We start from the raw sequence: 16,786 nt of genomic DNA on the forward strand, positions 1-16,786 counted from the left end.
TCGACACCATCGGCGTCATCACATAACGCATGTTATTACTGCATGTCCTGCCTAATGGGACCATAACTACATGGCCTGAGCCCCAAGGGGCTATAAGGACGTGGCCTCAGTATATACACTACTAACTGGAGGTTCTGTAAATGGCCTAATGGGAACCCACCTGTTCTGCCAGAGGGAGGTGTGCACCACTTACACTTTCTGATTGAGGCACTTAAATCCTACACAGCATAACGGGCAATCGCTATACTGCCTAATCAATTTCATCCCATTTTCTGATGCCTTATGTAGCCGTATCAATTTTGCCTAATTGGGGGGGGGGGTCATTATTATCTATGCTGCATAGTGGGGCTAAACCTACACTTAATGGAGGGGACATTACTACCTCAATTTCCATTGGGACATCCATTTACCCATTATTAACTATTATGACTGTATAGCTTAATAGTTTGAGACCTATACTACCGGATAGGTGTTGGGTTTACATATACTGTCATAGCAGGGAAAGTCTATAACGCATGATGGCGATTATCTGAACTGCATATGGACTCATACTGATTCCATCTGATGGGGGTCATTCATACCTTCACTAACTAACAGGGCCACCCCTATTTTGTCTAATGGTACCTAGTATACTGAACAAAGGGCCAGTCCTAGGCTGTGTGTGAGGCTACCTGTATGTCTAGTTTGGGTTCCCTACACACCACCTGTGCTGCTGTACAGACTGCTTCAAAGTGCTGCGAGTCCTCTTTCTAGTTTCATGTAAATTGGTCTTGTATAGAGTATGCCTGCCATGTTGGCAGCCTTGCTCAGAGTGGAGGCCTGTGTGCATGGTGGCTTGTATGACCATTGTGAGTGGGTCCCATCTGTTTGCATTGCCTATATGTTTGTGCTGTCTGTGAGTGCATGCACGGGCACAGGACAAACAGCTTTCAAAATGCAAACTTGGCCCTGATACTGCCCATGCCAATGTGTGTTTTACATCAGTGCCTGCTACACCCCGCTGCACACTGTAACAACCACTTGCCTGTACTTCCTAAATTAGCACAATAGACTTTGTGGGAATATTAAGGGCCTTTGGTGGCACATGCTCTCCATATGAAATCCCACACCCCCTCGAAAAGCAGACTGTGGTAGCACCAGCAACACTTACCAGGTTGTGTGTAAACGGTGCCCACATCCAGCTTGAAGGAGCCCACCAGCGTCCCACTCCGCAGGAGGTTTTTTGAGTGGATGACCTGTGAAAAAATGAGATAGGGTAGGATGAGTAACTGGATTGCCACCCAGATTGGCAGTCACTGCCTAGGGCGTGGGAGGGGAATTTCTGAAAATTACATTGCCTGCAATGACCCCTTGGAAGTGAAGCATACATGAACTTCTCGCTCAGAAAGAACCCAGGCCTGACCCAGAGCTGGGCCACTAGTCATAGTCAAATCTGCGGCTGGTGATTGTTTGCATCAGTGTGAGCTCAAGTCAGCAGTGACAGACTTGAAATCCGCCGCTGCAAAAAGGAGGGGACCAGAAACAAGCCATCTCAGCCTACGCCCCAAACTATGGAACCTCCTCCACGACACCATCACACTCGCCCCCACGCTCCTACACTTCAGAAAAGAACTCAAGACCCACATCTTCAAGGAGTCTCTCCTCCTCAACACATGGGCCATCATGTCGCCCCCTGCGCGACTTGACTCGCTACGTGCTGTCCACCCCTCTCCTCCCGGCCACCCTGTACAGCTGCAGCCCTCCTCTGTGCCCCTTTGTATCCTACCCCCCTCTGTATACATTTTCTGTTTTTACCTCTGAAAAGTGCTGCGTGTATCTTTGTTGTTGTATACCTCTGTACCTCTGTTGCGTCTTGAAGCTAGTTCCGTGCTCAATAAATACCATAATAATAGTTATACTAATAACAATAGTTATTGTGCCACTGGTTTCGAAGAGCAACATTCCCTGAAGTGAATGGCTGCTTAAATTCAATCACGTGTAAAATCACGGCTTCCTTTCGCTTTTCCTTTTGCTGGAAGGATCATTGCTACCCAGTTCAGACGCATCCATAATTATATTTGCTGGCTGCAGTGTGAGCACCCCAGAGACTTGAGAGGCTTGAGTCTAACTTCAATTTCCTTTCAAAGGATTTGAGCTACAATAATCCCTCTGGTGAATGGTTAGACTTTAGGGGCAGACAGGAGCAGATTACACTACATGTAGCTGGACGGTGGAGAAACATGCCCGTTATATGTTCCTACACGCAAAACAATGTTGCATTTTTACAGTTTTTTAGATTTTTACTTTTATTCCATGTGTTTACTTAATTTTCATTTCAGATTGTTTTGACTAATATTTTATTAGAAACCTTTGACATGCTATATTGTGTATTGTTTTTCTATGTAGTTTGAGTTGTCCTGCTCATTGATGTGTACACATATATGGACGCTCGCTACCCCTCACAGTCCCTTGTCTCGCCCTGTGACCCATCCTTTTCCAAAATCAAACAGCCTTGAACCAGGAGAGAAAAACTTCCCCACTGATGAGGAATTTAGGCTCAATCAACAAACCTATTACTTACTACACATTAATAGAGAAATGAGAATGTATACATTATAGAACATTTTTATAAAAAGAGAATAGACAATATATCACAAAGTGCAAAAAGCTACAATGTGCACTGTGCAAGGAATATAATGTGCATTCACAGAAATGCTCGCATTAACCGCCCCCTAACTATCACACACAAGGATTAAGTCAAACAGTTCCACATACATCTGGAAAACATTTTTCAAAGGTTTTCTAAGAACTATTGAATGTACTCTTTGCACATAAGTTGCACAAATGGACTAATGTAAACAATTCTGCATACAGCGAGAACACATTGTTAGCAGGCTCTGTAAGTACTATTGCATGTTTGTACTGCGGAACAGTCAAAGTTACATCAGGTAATCGTTCACATTTCGTAATCCTCAACACAGCTCTGCATGCTGTCCTTATAGCGCTCTTAAATGCACATCAGCTGACATGCATGGACTAATACAAACCACTCGGCATATATCTAGAAAACATTATTATATTTAAGTTTCTGCAAGCAGCCTTGTGAATATACGCTTCATCTTTTGCACAGCGTAGTTTTTTGCACTTTCTGATTTATTGGGCCTCATTACAAGAATTGCAGAATGGGTTAACGGGCGCCGCTAATGATGGCAGCACCTGTTAACCCATTCCGCAATATTACGAGGTCCCCTCGCGGAACCCGGTAAGGACACCTGGTAAAACCAGTCATCATTACCGGGTCCCGCGAGGGGACCAGGGAGCTAACAACAGGCTGGTCGTAATCGGCCCATTGTTAGCTCTCTGCACTTGTTCCCATTGAGCCCTATGGGGGCTCAAATGGGAATGGGGAAGGCCCATGCCCGGGTTCCCTGTAGGGGGAATTACCAAGCCCTCCAAACTCGGAATGGCCCAGTAATTCCCCATTTAGGGAACCCGCCAAAGCCGTAATGAGGCCCATTGTCTATTCTTCTGTTTTGTGAAAATTCTTTATAACAAATACATTCTTATTTTTATACTGATGTCTATACTGAGTGCATTGATTGATCCTAAATTCCTTATCAGTGGGAATTTCTTTCTCTCCCGGTTCATGATGGTCTGATTTTTGGTTCTGGATTTCAATTTATAACCAGGTGGAGTTTTTACTTGAAGACCTTTTATGTGTGTAGAGACCCATCCTGTTTTAAGATCTGTTTTGTTTTTTGCAAACAAAGCTCATGTCCTGCCTAGTCATTTCACTCCCTATCTTGGTCCCCTAATCATTGGTTCCTCGTGGGCCTCCCTTTACTCTCTAGCTGAATCGCTTCCATGATGGACATAGAGAGAGGACAGTGGAGACCAGAAGGTGACTCAGAGCTTTTTGCACCTAATATATTACTGTGCTAGTCATTAGCCCATGAAAGCTCCTAAAAATAATATATGTTTTTAATACTCCGTTGACTTGATTGTTTTTTAAATGTATAGAATATTTTCTATCAATTCTGCAAAAATTGGAACTATTGAAGTGAAATGTGATCATCTCTTTTCTTTCCTTCACACTATTCTCTGCAGCTTATTATGCATACATGAAGAAATAGTATGCTACGGTGCCCATTCTGGTGAAAAATGAATATCCTGCCACCAGCCAGACACAGACAACTCAGCAGCGACAGCGGAAACCTGGAAGGGCTCCGCAGAGTCCTCGGCCTAGGAAATACGCATGCAGGCAACTCTGTCACGACAGACCAGGTCACTTATACTCACAGACAGCTTGATGATCTTATCGAACATCACATCCGGCGGCACGTGGAAATCGAAGACAAAGTACTGGGGAGAGAAGGAGAACACCACACCTTTTTATGAACAGTTCAAAGTGTGTGTGAAACATGCAAACAAATCAAGATATTCCCATGCATCGTGTCATATGGAGTTATGATGACGGTATGTCAGGAATTGCAGCACTAGTGCAACTAGTATACTTGCTCAATAGAGAACTAGGAATTCTCTTAAAGGTGTATTACGCTGACACAATCAGTGAATTTTGAAATGCAAGCATTGCCACCATAACACATGTATCTCTACTGTACACACTGTCTTGATTTAGGGATCAGGCATCCACACCCCCTTGGGAGCCCAGGGATTCAATGAGCAGGCACAGAAATGGAGAGGCAGAGGCCGGTGGCGGCCATCTTGTGGCTAGGATCCGTGCATGAGCGGGGTGAACTCTGTCTGTATAGGAGTGGACCAATGAAAGGGGTGCAGGATTTCCTGGCTTTGGAAAGTTGAAAGTGGGATTTTATTTGGCACTGCCACTCTATGAGTAGCCTTAATGAGTGATCTTTTCCAGGTCATCTGTCACTTTCCTAACTATAGGTGCGGGCAAGGTGGGGCATGGACATAGGTGTGGCTCTGACTCGGCATCTGCAATGGTTCTTGGTGCATTGTTTTGGATGCTTTGGCTTTGTTGCTGCATTCCCAGTATCTCAGTGTAGAGCCCCCTCTCTTGATCATACATGTTATAGTATGTAACGGGGTCTTGTATATTGTCTCAGTCTCTTCAGAACTGCAGACTCCAGAAGCATGACTCTAATTAAATGGAACGTCCATCGAGGCACTTGCAGCTCTATGGATGTGCAGGATTATTAAGAGCTGTGTATAGGCGCTATATAAATAAACAATCATATCATATCATATCATATCATATCATATAATATCATATCATATTCGCTATTTAGGATTGGCGCACCTCCAACAATCTCTGCCTTAATGCCAGTAAGACGGAGATCCTTCTCATTGGGACCCCTGCCCCTGCTTTCCCTTTCTCACTCTGGCCGTCTGCCTTGGACCCTCTTCCTTTGCCTTCCGGCGAGGCAAAAAACCTTGGTGTCATCTTCGACTCTACTCTCTCTTTCTCTCCTCACATCTCGGATGTCACCAAGAAGCCCCACTACCAGCTGCACCTCCTCAAACGGCCTCTTCCCTTTCTCACTCTCTCCCAGAAGCTCACTGTCTCCAGAGCTCTGGTTCTCTTTAGGCTGGACTATTGCAACAGCCTCTTTCTCATCTGCCCTCCTCTACTCTCCGCCCTCTGCAACTAATCCAGAACAGGACTGCAAGACTTATCCTTGGCCTCAAGCCCATGGACCGTATCTCTCCAGCCCTGAAACCGCTCTGCCGGCTCCTGGTGGCTGCAATTTGAAGTTCAAGATCCTTTGCATTGTCCACAAGGATTTCTGGGGCCGGGGCCCGCACCACCTCCAACACAATCTTCCAAAATAGCTTCCTTCTCGAGCCCTTCTCTCAGCTACCTCCAACTCTCAAAGGGTTAGACGCTTCTCCAGGTATAGAGTTGGTGGTAGATCTCTCTCCTCTGCAGGTGCCTCCCTCTGGAATAGCCTCCCTGCCCCTCTCAAACTGAAGTTCTGGAAGCAGCTCAACATTTTCCTCTTCTCCTCTGCTCCTCTCTCTCCCTCTCCTGCTGACCTACCTGACCTACCTGTCTCCTGTACGGACTGGCTTCTTGGCTACCCTCAGAGTCTCACTGGGTATCAGGGTCTTTCTTGATCATTCACCCGTGCACTGCCTCTGGGCCCACCACACACCTGGGGGCTGTAACTGTAACCCTACAGTCCCTTGTTCTCCTTGCACTACCCAGAGCCGTGCTGCCTTGGCTGCATTTACTCAGAGCATTGCTGCCCTGTTTTCCCCTCCCCGCTCCCTTGCACTTTCTCCCCTTTCCCCTTGCACTTCTCGTTCTCGCACTTGCAAAATCTGAATGACACAAGGCCTAGTAAGATCGTCTTTTATGTCCTCCCTCTATCTTCCCTCCGTTGTCTTGTCACACCTAGAAACACTTGTGTACAGGTGCGGTGTAAATGACTTATTATATAATATCAACCAGTTGTGCGGAAAGTTTAGAAATATTGGCCACTCCCATTTAGGTATTCCGCAGAGATGACTTCTTTCTGATCCTTTAGAAATGCACCGCCTATCTCAGAACGGGAAACCAGTTGTCTCCAGACATTCAGACGGAAATTATACTCAGCTGTACCTGTAGCTTTTTAAGACGGAACACCATTTTCTAGAGTATTGGATGCCAGCAAAACTGCAATTCCGCGCTGGCTAACACCCGATTAGGACTTGTTGCACCTTGGAATCCAGCCACCGTATACCCAATTGAATTTTGCTTTATTCTTTACAACTTTTGTTACCCCAAAATGTAGATGGTTAATTGGGGTAAGGTATATAGAACGGGTGAGCATAAGGGTCGTGCATGGGTGCATGTTTTGCGGTAAAATAAAGCGGCACTTTCAGTAAAAAGATTTGGCAAAAGTGTAGGCTGGTAAAAAAACAAAAGTCAGCAAACATTCGCAGATTTTCAGTATCCAGGGACTCCATGGATCCTGACTCCTGTCGAGCTCTGTCCCCCCGATGTCCCAGCACCCTCCGAGGTTGCCCGGTCCCCTGGTCTTGCCTCGGCCTTCTCATCCACTTCCCGCTCTCCTCTTCTTTGCCGGTGGCTAGCTCCTCTCCTCTGGCCGCATGGCCTCCTCCTATGAAAGGGGGTTCGTACTAGCAGGCCCGTCGACAGCCTCGTATGAGCGTATAGGCCTCCGATTGCACCCTAGTTTCGCTTGGGCCCATAAATCATTGCTTAAATAACGAGTAACATTGCAAACATCTAACTAATACCACTTGATCCGGAAGGGTCTCCAAGGGGACAGCTCCGTTACTTCTTTTGCCCACACCCATTCCGAAAAAGTGGGAAGTGTAAAGGCTACTTTTACAAGGTTATTTTTGATTTTACCCACAACAATAAATTAAATTCTCAACTTTTCCCCATTAGTAAGGAAACCATCCCTGGCCAGTGCAAGGACATTGTTGAAGCTACGGATGGGGCGGATGCTACGGATGGGGCAGAAGCTACGGATGCTACGGATGGGGCAGATGCTACGGATGGGGCAGAAGCTACGGATGGGGCGGATGTTACGGATGGGGTGGAAGCTACGGATGGGGCAGAATCTACGGATGGGGCGGATGCTACGGATGGGGCGGATGCTACGGATGGGGCGGAAGCTACGGATGGGGCAGAAGCTACGGATGGGGCGGAAGCTACGGATGGGGCAGATGCTACAGATGGGGCAGAATCTACGGATGGGGCAGAAGCTACGGATGGGGCGGATGCTATGGATGGGGTGGATGCTACGGATGGGGCGGATGCTACGGATGGGGCAGAATCTACGGATGGGGCAGAAGCTACGGATGGGGCGGATGCTACGGATGGGGCAGATGGTGTGTATGGGGTGGATGGTGCCGGTCCGGGTGGAGCTCCAGGGTTGGGTTTTGCAGCTATGGATCAATGGGGTCATGGATATATCCTATGCACCTGTATCCCCATATATATCTGTATGCCTTTTAGAACTCTATTCACCGTGCCGCTATATATTTGTATGTCGCTTTGTACGTCCCTACTGTCCTGCTCACGTGCATGGTCTCAGGCGCTTATATGGATGACTACCATATCTCAACACCATGCTTACTCTCTTCTAGACACCATCATTCAACTCGCACACAGCTATACCCCTGATAATTCGGCCTAGCTGTTCACATACGAACACGACCCACAAACACCTCATCACCCTAATAAAACACAGCTTGCGAAAGTACATTCCGGCTAGCATAGGCGTTCCTCAGGCCTAGCGCAGCCAGAACCCAGTCTGGGCGTCCACCCACCAGACTGAACACATCAAACTGATTTCCTCAGCACCGACCTATCGCTAGGAAGCAGCTACCATCCAACAACTACACCAGCTGCACACATATCCGGTGCACCCACGCACCATGCGACACACTCTCACTCTCTACTGATCTGAACTACGGTTCCCAAGGGCGTTCAACCTACCAACGCTTTGAGGTCATGCCAATGATACATAGGGTGCTATATAAATGCCAAGTAACATAACATAACTGTTATACTGTGGTGGATAAATGGACAGCTCTGTATGTGTGGTTAGAACTCTATCCAGGATGAAATATACCGGCTGGACGAGCCGCAAACTGTACAGCAAGATGGTGGAAAAGAAAAACTTAGTAAACATTTTTTAGTAGTCACCAATCAGACACAAATTGAATTTTAAGAATGATCACCTTGGGAACATATGCATAGTCTGTCCAACCCCAAAACGTTCACTTTATTATTAAACACATTTTCCCTGAAGGAGTTACATACCTGCAAAACATTGCGATGATGGGTTTTCGTTAAACCACAACACCTAAGATCCCTCAGATTCAGACCCTGTTCACAGCTGCGTGAGTGCGCACTGAACAGTGTTTCGGTTTTTACCTTCTTCCTCGGGGTACCGTTACAAAATGCTTAGGACACATACAATGTAGTCTGTGTTAATGCTTAGCAGCACCATGTCGCATTGATCCGTGATTGTGAACATTAGTAACATAATGCATTCCTCCCAACAACGTTGTGTGATGCACACGCAGGCAGCTGTTGTGTGATGCTGTGGGCTAATTACGTTTGTGGGGTAACCATCCACCCGCAAGCTGCCCAGAGTAGAACCACACTGAGTGGTCGTCACTTACCTCGTTGTAGTAGGGGCAGTTTGTTGACTCCTTCATGGATGTGTATTTTTTCTCATCCCCAACCTCGACGCACACGACCGGGTCCATGTTGAGCCCCACCAGCTGTCGGGCCTCAATCACTGTGATGCTGACCTGGAATGGACAATGACAACCAGGTGCAGCATTAATATGCAACCTCCCAGGTACATTTGCAAAACAAGACTCTATGCAAGCAAAGTACAACTGTCCAGGCACAGAAAGCGCCCTTCATCAGGACTACATTTTCCCATTAAAATGCAGGATGTTTTCGCTCTGTCACCAACACGGACTACCATTGCACAGACCACAGCTCAGCTTTGCTTTTAAATAGCACACTTCAGCCATGCGCAGGGGATTTAGTTTAGTTTAGTTTAGTTTAGTTTAGTTTATCACTCATACAGGACACCTAACCCAAGGGTAACTGGGCGCTTGAACTTGGATACATGATAGAATATAGTTGATAAACATATTTACAGTTACAGAGTCATACAACAATGGATAGAATATTTACATATAGGTTAAGTCAGGTAGGCATTTAGAATGTCTTTGACAATAGGAAGGCATATCACTTATTTTAAGGAGATGGCATTGAGAAATATGAGTCTTAATGCTATTGCTCTGGGTGTCTAGATGTCAGTACTGCAATTTTCTTTGGTCTACCTAAATCCCTCATTCAAAAAACCATGAAGGGCAGGCTGAGTAAATGCATTGCATTATCAGAAAACTAATGATAGTCCTGAGACCACAAGTCATAAAGGAAACAAAGGCTCGCGCAGAATGCTGGAACATGGAACATAAACCCAATTCTTAATCACGCAACCACAATTCCTTCACAGGGACGGCTGGGCCTGGCAGGCTACTGGTGCTTTTGAAAGCCTGGAAAACGGATCCATGAGTGAGAAGTGCATGTTGGGTGGATCTGGTGGGTTATCTTTAGCTCTGGAGAGAAGCCTCTCAACAGAGTATCTCAGGAGTAAAGCACGGCTTCGAACCAGATACAGCAAAAATGCACAAAATGGCCGCTGTGATGCTTTTTCTTGTAGACTTAATTCACAGAGAATACATCAATTAAGTGTTCTGATTGGCCAATATCCTGGCTGGTATAAACTGGAGTGCAATTTACACAATGCATGTTCTTAGCGTTCCATTTAGCTGAGAATTCCCCTTTTGTGGAGGGGAGTGCGGGGGTAATACACATTACTTAGCCAAGAACTATTTTCCATAATTTAAAAGGAAGCGAAGATGGGAAACTCCGACATACTTGGTAATCCATCGGCCTGCCAGCACTGGGTTCCATTTTTATATCCGGCTTTGACCTGCATGGGATAGAGAAGAGCCACGGATCAGAGGGGATGTCTTTCAGAGGCACTAAAATACAATGGCAATACAACAGCGAGTAAGTGGAAGAAATGAACCAGCTTCTGCATTAAGGATAGTCAAGCACTGCCAAAGTATCCACTCTGCAATGATGGATGTGTGCTGTCACTTCTTGGTGGATCTTTCCCAAAGATATATCCACTGCAGTGGCCAATAGCAAAGCCTTTCGCGGCAGCATCTTATTAACATGCTCTTAGAGTACTCAACCAGCTCGTGTAATCGCCCCCACCCCCACCCCGTCATTACTACAGCTAATAGGACAGGTTTCATGCCTGCTAGCCAGCCATTTTGAGACAGTAGAGTTCTGTGCTATCAGCCTGCATCACCTTGAGAACACAGAGGATGGGCAGCCGAAAACAGAAATGCAAACAGCAATCCTCAAAGTTCCACAGCACCATTTTCGAACCCTCAGCCTCCCTGCTGCCTTCAAAACTATTGCCCATCCTCCACTGGCCCTCTCAAGGTTTGGCTCCCTGGACGTGGCCCCTGATTTGGTTTCCTCCTCCCTCTCTGACCGACCCTTCCCTATCTCCAGGAATACCAGCAACTCCTCTGCGTCCACCGCTGTGAGTGTCCCTCAAAGGTCTGTAGTTGCCTCCGCTTCATTTCACTTTACACCTCCTTTCCCCGTAAACTCATTTTCTCATTTCGTTTCTCATACCATCTTTTGGCTGAGGACACACTAATCACTTTCTCCTTGTCCTCATTCAGCCTTGGATTCTGCTCTTGAGGCACTGCCTGGCTGCCTTTCATTACTGCATCGCGCTTTGGAGACCCTCAAAGACAGAGCAGACTGTCCTTCCAGCTTTAAGCCCTACAGCCTTTCCACCCTCGCCAGGTTCATTTCCATCCGATGGACTCACTCCATCTCCCTGTGGATTCTCATGGACAGAGGTCTCTGCTTGGCGACCCTCCCAAACATCTATAAAAGCTGCCTCGCCTCACCGGTCGCGCCAGTGAAGCTCTGAGCTCCACCTTGCGTCTCAGCAGCCTGGAGTACTGCGCTGCATGACATCCCCCTTCGTTTCATTGGCCAATTTACCAATGAGTGAAATTTGCCAACATTTCTAACACTACCTCACACATGCAATGGCCTGCGTAGTTTCTACATCATTTAAAACACGTCACATACAGTGTCTACCCCTTTACTACAGTATTACTTACATAATAGTCACATCCATGCTGCACTGTTCTACTGACATGTTAACTCCCCACATTGTGGTGCACAACACATACACGTCTCTCGCTTTCTCACTTCCGTGCTCTCTCTCTCTCTCTCTCTCTCTGTCTCTCTCTCTCTCTTGCTCTTTCTCTCTCTCTCTCTCTCTCTGTCTCTCTCTCTGTCTCTCTCTTGATCTTTCTCTCTCTCTCTCTCTCTCTGTCTCTCTCTTGCTCTTTCTCTCTCTCTCTCTCTCTGTCTCTCTCTTGCTCTTTCTCTCTCTCTCTCTCTCTCTGTCTCTCTCTTGCTCTTTCTCTCTCTCTCTCTCTGTTTCTCTCTTGCTCTTTCTCTCTCTCTCTCTCTCTCTCTCTGTCTCTCTCTCTCTCTTGCTCTTTCTCTCTCTCTCTCTTGCTCTCTCTCTCTCTCTCTGTCTCTCTCTCTGTCTCTCTCTTGATCTTTCTCTCTCTCTCTCTCTCTCTGTCTCTCTCTTGCTCTTTCTCTCTCTCTCTCTCTCTGTCTCTCTCTTGCTCTTTCTCTCTCTCTCTCTCTCTCTGTCTCTCTCTTGCTCTTTCTCTCTCTCTCTCTCTGTTTCTCTCTTGCTCTTTCTCTCTCTCTCTCTCTCTCTCTCTGTCTCTCTCTCTCTCTTGCTCTTTCTCTCTCTCTCTCTTGCTCTCTCTCTCTCTCTCTGTCTCTCTCTCTGTCTCTCTCTTGATCTTTCTCTCTCTCTCTCTGTCTCTCTCTTGCTCTTTCTCTCTCTCTCTCTCTCTCTCTCTCTCTCTCTCTCTCTGTCTCTCTCTTGCTCTTTCTCTCTCTCTCTCTCTCTCTCTCTCTCTCTCTCTCTCTGTCTCTCTCTTGCTCTTTCTCTCTCTCTCTCTCTCTCTCTCTCTCTCTCTCTCTCTCTCTCTCTCTCTCTCTTGCTCTTTCTCTCTCTCTCTCTCTCTCTCTCTCTGTCTCTCTCTTGCTCTTTCTCTCTCTCTCTCTCTCTCTCTCTGTCTCTCTCTTGCTCTCTCTTGCTCTTTCTCTCTCTCTCTCTCTCTGTCTCTCTCTTTCTCTCTCTCTCTCTCTCTCTCTCTTTCTCTCTATCTCTCTCTCTGTCTCTCTCTTGCTCTTTCTCTCTCTCTCTCTCTCTCTCTCTGTCTCTCTCTTGCTCTTTCTCTCTCTCTCTCTTGCTCTCTCTCTCTCTCTCTGTCTCTCTCTCTGTCTCTCTCTTGATCTTTCTCTCTCTCTCTCTGTCTCTCTCTTGCTCTTTCTCTCTCTCTCTCTCTCTCTCTCTCTGTCTCTCTCTTGCTCTTTCTCTCTCTCTCTCTCTCTCTCTGTCTCTCTCTTGCTCTTTCTCTCTCTCTCTCTCTCTCTCTCTCTGTCTCTCTCTTTCTCTCTCTCTCTCTCTCTCTCTCTCTTTCTCTCTATCTCTCTCTCTGTCTCTCTCTTGCTCTTTCTCTCTCTCTCTCTCTCTCTCTCTCTCTCTGTCTCTCTCTTTCTCTCTCTCTCTCTCTCTTTCTCTCTATCTCTCTTCCTCCTCCTCCTCCTGATCATGAGCTTGAGGGGTGGAGTCATGCATATGCACATTTGTTGTCTACTTTTATCACAACATTCAATATCTTGCTGCACTGCATGCCGTGTACACACGGGCTCCTCACATGCAAGCGCCCCTGCCACTTAATATGCACAGGGCACTGAGCATGGTGTAGTCATAGTACTGGGACACATAATGCATGTGCATATGACTAGCCGGTCAGGAAGCACAGCGAGCTAAGCGCGTGCCCCTAGTATATCGGTGCGCAGCCTGCCGTGGCAAGTTTGAATCCCGGCAGGGTGAACTCAGCCTTTCATTCTAGATTGAGTACTACTCTGTGGGATAATAATGTCTTCCGTTATTTCAGCGCTTTGAGACCTGTGGGTGTGTGGCGCTATATAAGAATGCATTATTATTATTATTATGCGGACAGGGAAACCATGCCAGTCACTGTGACTCCCCATCACAGCCACTCTGCAAAGTTTCAAACCACAGACCAGATCAGGACTTTATCCGTCCTCCCATGGGCTGGCCCAATGGCCACTCAGAAAGGCCCTGGCAATGCGTTCAGTTTATGTGCCTGGGCACCCTCATCGCTGGCTACTACTGGCCATGAAACCGGTCAGACCTCCTGCACCCCTGGATCGCAGTCTTTAAACAGGTTTGAGGGTAGTCACAAGTCTGTAGTCCCTGGGAAAAGTGGGCAATGTCAGCCGTCTCTGTAATTTTGACTACACCGCCATGAGCATATTCCCTGATTTGCATTTGCTAATCAAGGCTTCTGTGCAGCAGGTGCTCTGGCCCATTGAAAACATGGCGGTGCATCTGAGCAACACGCGCTCCACGGCCAATGCTGCAGTCCTTTGCCAGCACAGCTGCATGTCCTGTGGGTGAATTCCTTATTTCATTCTGTTCCCAGCCTATAGATACCTTCCTCCACTGCTTCCTGTATTACCTGCATTCTATTTGCATTTGAGGTTTTACACAGTGTGAGCCTGCCTAGGAAGCAACAGCACACTGTGCATGTCATTGAGGGTAATACATGAGGCACGGGGGTAACAATATCCAGCCTGGGCCATGTGAGTGGGGTGTGACGTGGGAACGCAAGAATCCTAGGTAAAACATCCGTATTGACTGAAGAGTAAGGTCTTGAGTGCCTCCCTGAACTGAAAGAAATTCGGCGCGGCCTGGATTGCTGGTGTTCCAGTAGGCAGGGGTGTAGCAAGTGACGCCTATTTCCCGTTCTTTCCTTGCACGGCCATTTTGTCATGAGCCTAGCAATGGCCGGACTCCTAGAGAATCGAGACTCAGGAGCTACACATGAAGTGAGCCCTGCAATGGTTGAGCAGCAGAAGATAACACTGTCACTGAATGCAATCCCTTTCCCTGCATGTCCTCTGCCGCTGATGGTAAACACACATGTGCTGGCTCCTCTTACACCACCACACAAGAGGTGACAAGTGTTGACATTCTTGCACAATGACGCGGCACACTTCCAGTATCCTTATAATTATAATTAGTTATTTATAATGCGCTTAATACTGAAGAGGTTTCTAAGCAGGACCGGGATTCGAACTTGTGTTGCTCTGTGTCGACGAGTGCGTTGCGCTATGCTTGCCAGCAACTACGCCCTGTGCATTAAATCCCTTGCTCTGTCCCTGTTGGTAAGGCATGCAGCAATACTAGAGTTATGCTGTAGAGTAGCTGTGGACAGAGAACCCCTCACCTCTTGTTGGACACGTTGGTGGTAACCGCTGTGACGGAGGCCAGAGAGATGCAGTCCGGATCCAGGCCTCCTCCAAGGCGTATGGCTTTCCGGTCCAGGTCTTCCGTTTCCAGGACAGCAGCGTCATCTGTCAAAGACAACACAATGAGCCTTACTCAGGTACGCCATGCGGCTCCTGGTGCGTGCAGGCACCTACAACATCAAACACTACCAGCACAACTGAACACTGCAGACTAGAGTGTCTCTTTTTTATTGATCAGTTAATCTTATAATTTCCTTATAATTCATAGACCACTTTGACTGGATACATCCATGTAAATAAATATACATGTTACACATATATTTGTGGATGTTCAAGGCTTATTTAGAGTAGTACACAAAAGTAAATGCTAAAATAAGGCAGCATGATAATTTAGCAAAGAAATTTAAAAAACTGAGTATGAAGGTCAAGAGAAGCAGGTTAAACAGATTTGCTGGAGGGGGTTTGGCACATGGATTTGATGGATACATGTGTTTGCATGCCATGCCAATGAACACTCAGGAAAATCTTCCATTTACATGCTAATTGCTTAGAACACTAGAATAGCACTACTGTCAAAAATAGCTCTCTTGGCAGTATTTGTAATATAATCATGTTATTTAGTATCAGCATTAATATTTACAGCAGACAATACAAATTAGATAGATCCTAATCCTATTTGTTAATTATGTTCTTACTGCACTACATGTGAAACAATTTACATTATTCAAGTAAAGTGTTCATCTGCTATATATGAATTTCACATAAAGAAGATATAATTGTTGCATCACTGCATCGTGTATGACATAACATTAACTGAGTCAGATAATGAACTCAGATGAAATAGGTTGGGGTATTCTTAAATTTACACAAACGCATGTTAAACATTTTACAGCTACACCTAATTATGTGTGTGACATATTTAGAAGGATGATTACAGGCACAAAGAACAAACATTCTGTCATAAAAATGTATACAGTTTTCTCAAATGAGTAAATTTCTTGGTTGAGACCAGCTTTGACGGTCTGAAGATTTTGTATCCACCGCGACTCGTTCTGCCTTGCGTATCCATCTTCTCCTCTCGCGTTCATGCCAATATCGTCATTGCCCAGAAGTATTTTGTTATAATATTATGAACCATGCTTTTTAATCCAGTGTTTTTATCGAGTGCATTTTTGCATGAGCGCCTGTGGACCACTCTGGTGGTGATGGTGCTGGGTACAAAAACCTTTAACAAGAGGAATCTCCACATTTGGAAAAGCCCTTTGGGTTTGTAAGGTAGCCCCTCCTCTATGGATTCTTCCACAGGCGGCCAGTAACTAGGACAAAGGGTATTTTTCAGGGTCCATGCTTGGTTGAGAACCACGTATGAGTTATTTCCTATATATTCTTGCATGTATGTATCAATGAAAAGCAGATGGCAGCGCTTGTGTGGAGTTGTATGTGTCTCATTTTATGAGCTTTGTTCCTGGCTAATGTTTGTGATTCGATGCCGGGGGCACCAATGACCACCACCCGCTCTGTGATGGGGGACCAGGAAGAGGTAAATGCTGGCGCACATGATACCAATGAGGAAAGCTGGTTTACTGAAAGACACAAGTCCACTGGTATTGCTCCTTCGGGCAGTTGAGGGCCCGGCTGGCATACATTTGTGGAATCCCCATTCATCAGAACCACACATTCTTATCCATTTGTGAGATGATTGAGAGTCGGGTACTGACATATTGCATCGATTGCCACAGTCTGAGGTGGGAATTCAAAATGGCCGACAAAGGTAGAATAGCATCAGGAAGCCAAACAGCGATCATTCTGTCAGTTAATTAGTGTCTAAGCAAAAGAGATCCTGTCTCTTGACACAGTGAATGT

General features: G+C 46.3%; 1 protein-coding gene across 8 annotated transcripts in view; it reads right to left on the minus strand.

Moving 5' to 3' along the window:
* The window catches only part of OTOF (otoferlin), a 1,702,209-nt gene that overhangs the window by 441,248 nt on the left and 1,244,175 nt on the right, over positions 1 to 16,786 (minus strand). For all 8 annotated transcript variants that reach the window (XM_069605607.1, XM_069605606.1, XM_069605604.1 and 5 more), the window contains 5 exons: positions 14,902 to 15,028; positions 10,388 to 10,442; positions 9,109 to 9,240; positions 4,279 to 4,341; positions 1,151 to 1,235 (listed from right to left, as the gene is read on the minus strand). In XM_069605607.1, coding sequence (XP_069461708.1) covers positions 1,151 to 1,235; positions 4,279 to 4,341; positions 9,109 to 9,240; positions 10,388 to 10,442; positions 14,902 to 15,028 — 462 coding nt within the window. The remainder of the gene's footprint in view (positions 1 to 1,150; positions 1,236 to 4,278; positions 4,342 to 9,108; positions 9,241 to 10,387; positions 10,443 to 14,901; positions 15,029 to 16,786) is intronic.

This window comes from Ambystoma mexicanum, chromosome 4p (genome assembly GCF_040938575.1).
Source record: "Ambystoma mexicanum isolate Mex_15411 chromosome 4p, UKY_AmexF1_1, whole genome shotgun sequence".
Lineage (NCBI taxonomy): Eukaryota > Metazoa > Chordata > Amphibia > Caudata > Ambystomatidae > Ambystoma > Ambystoma mexicanum.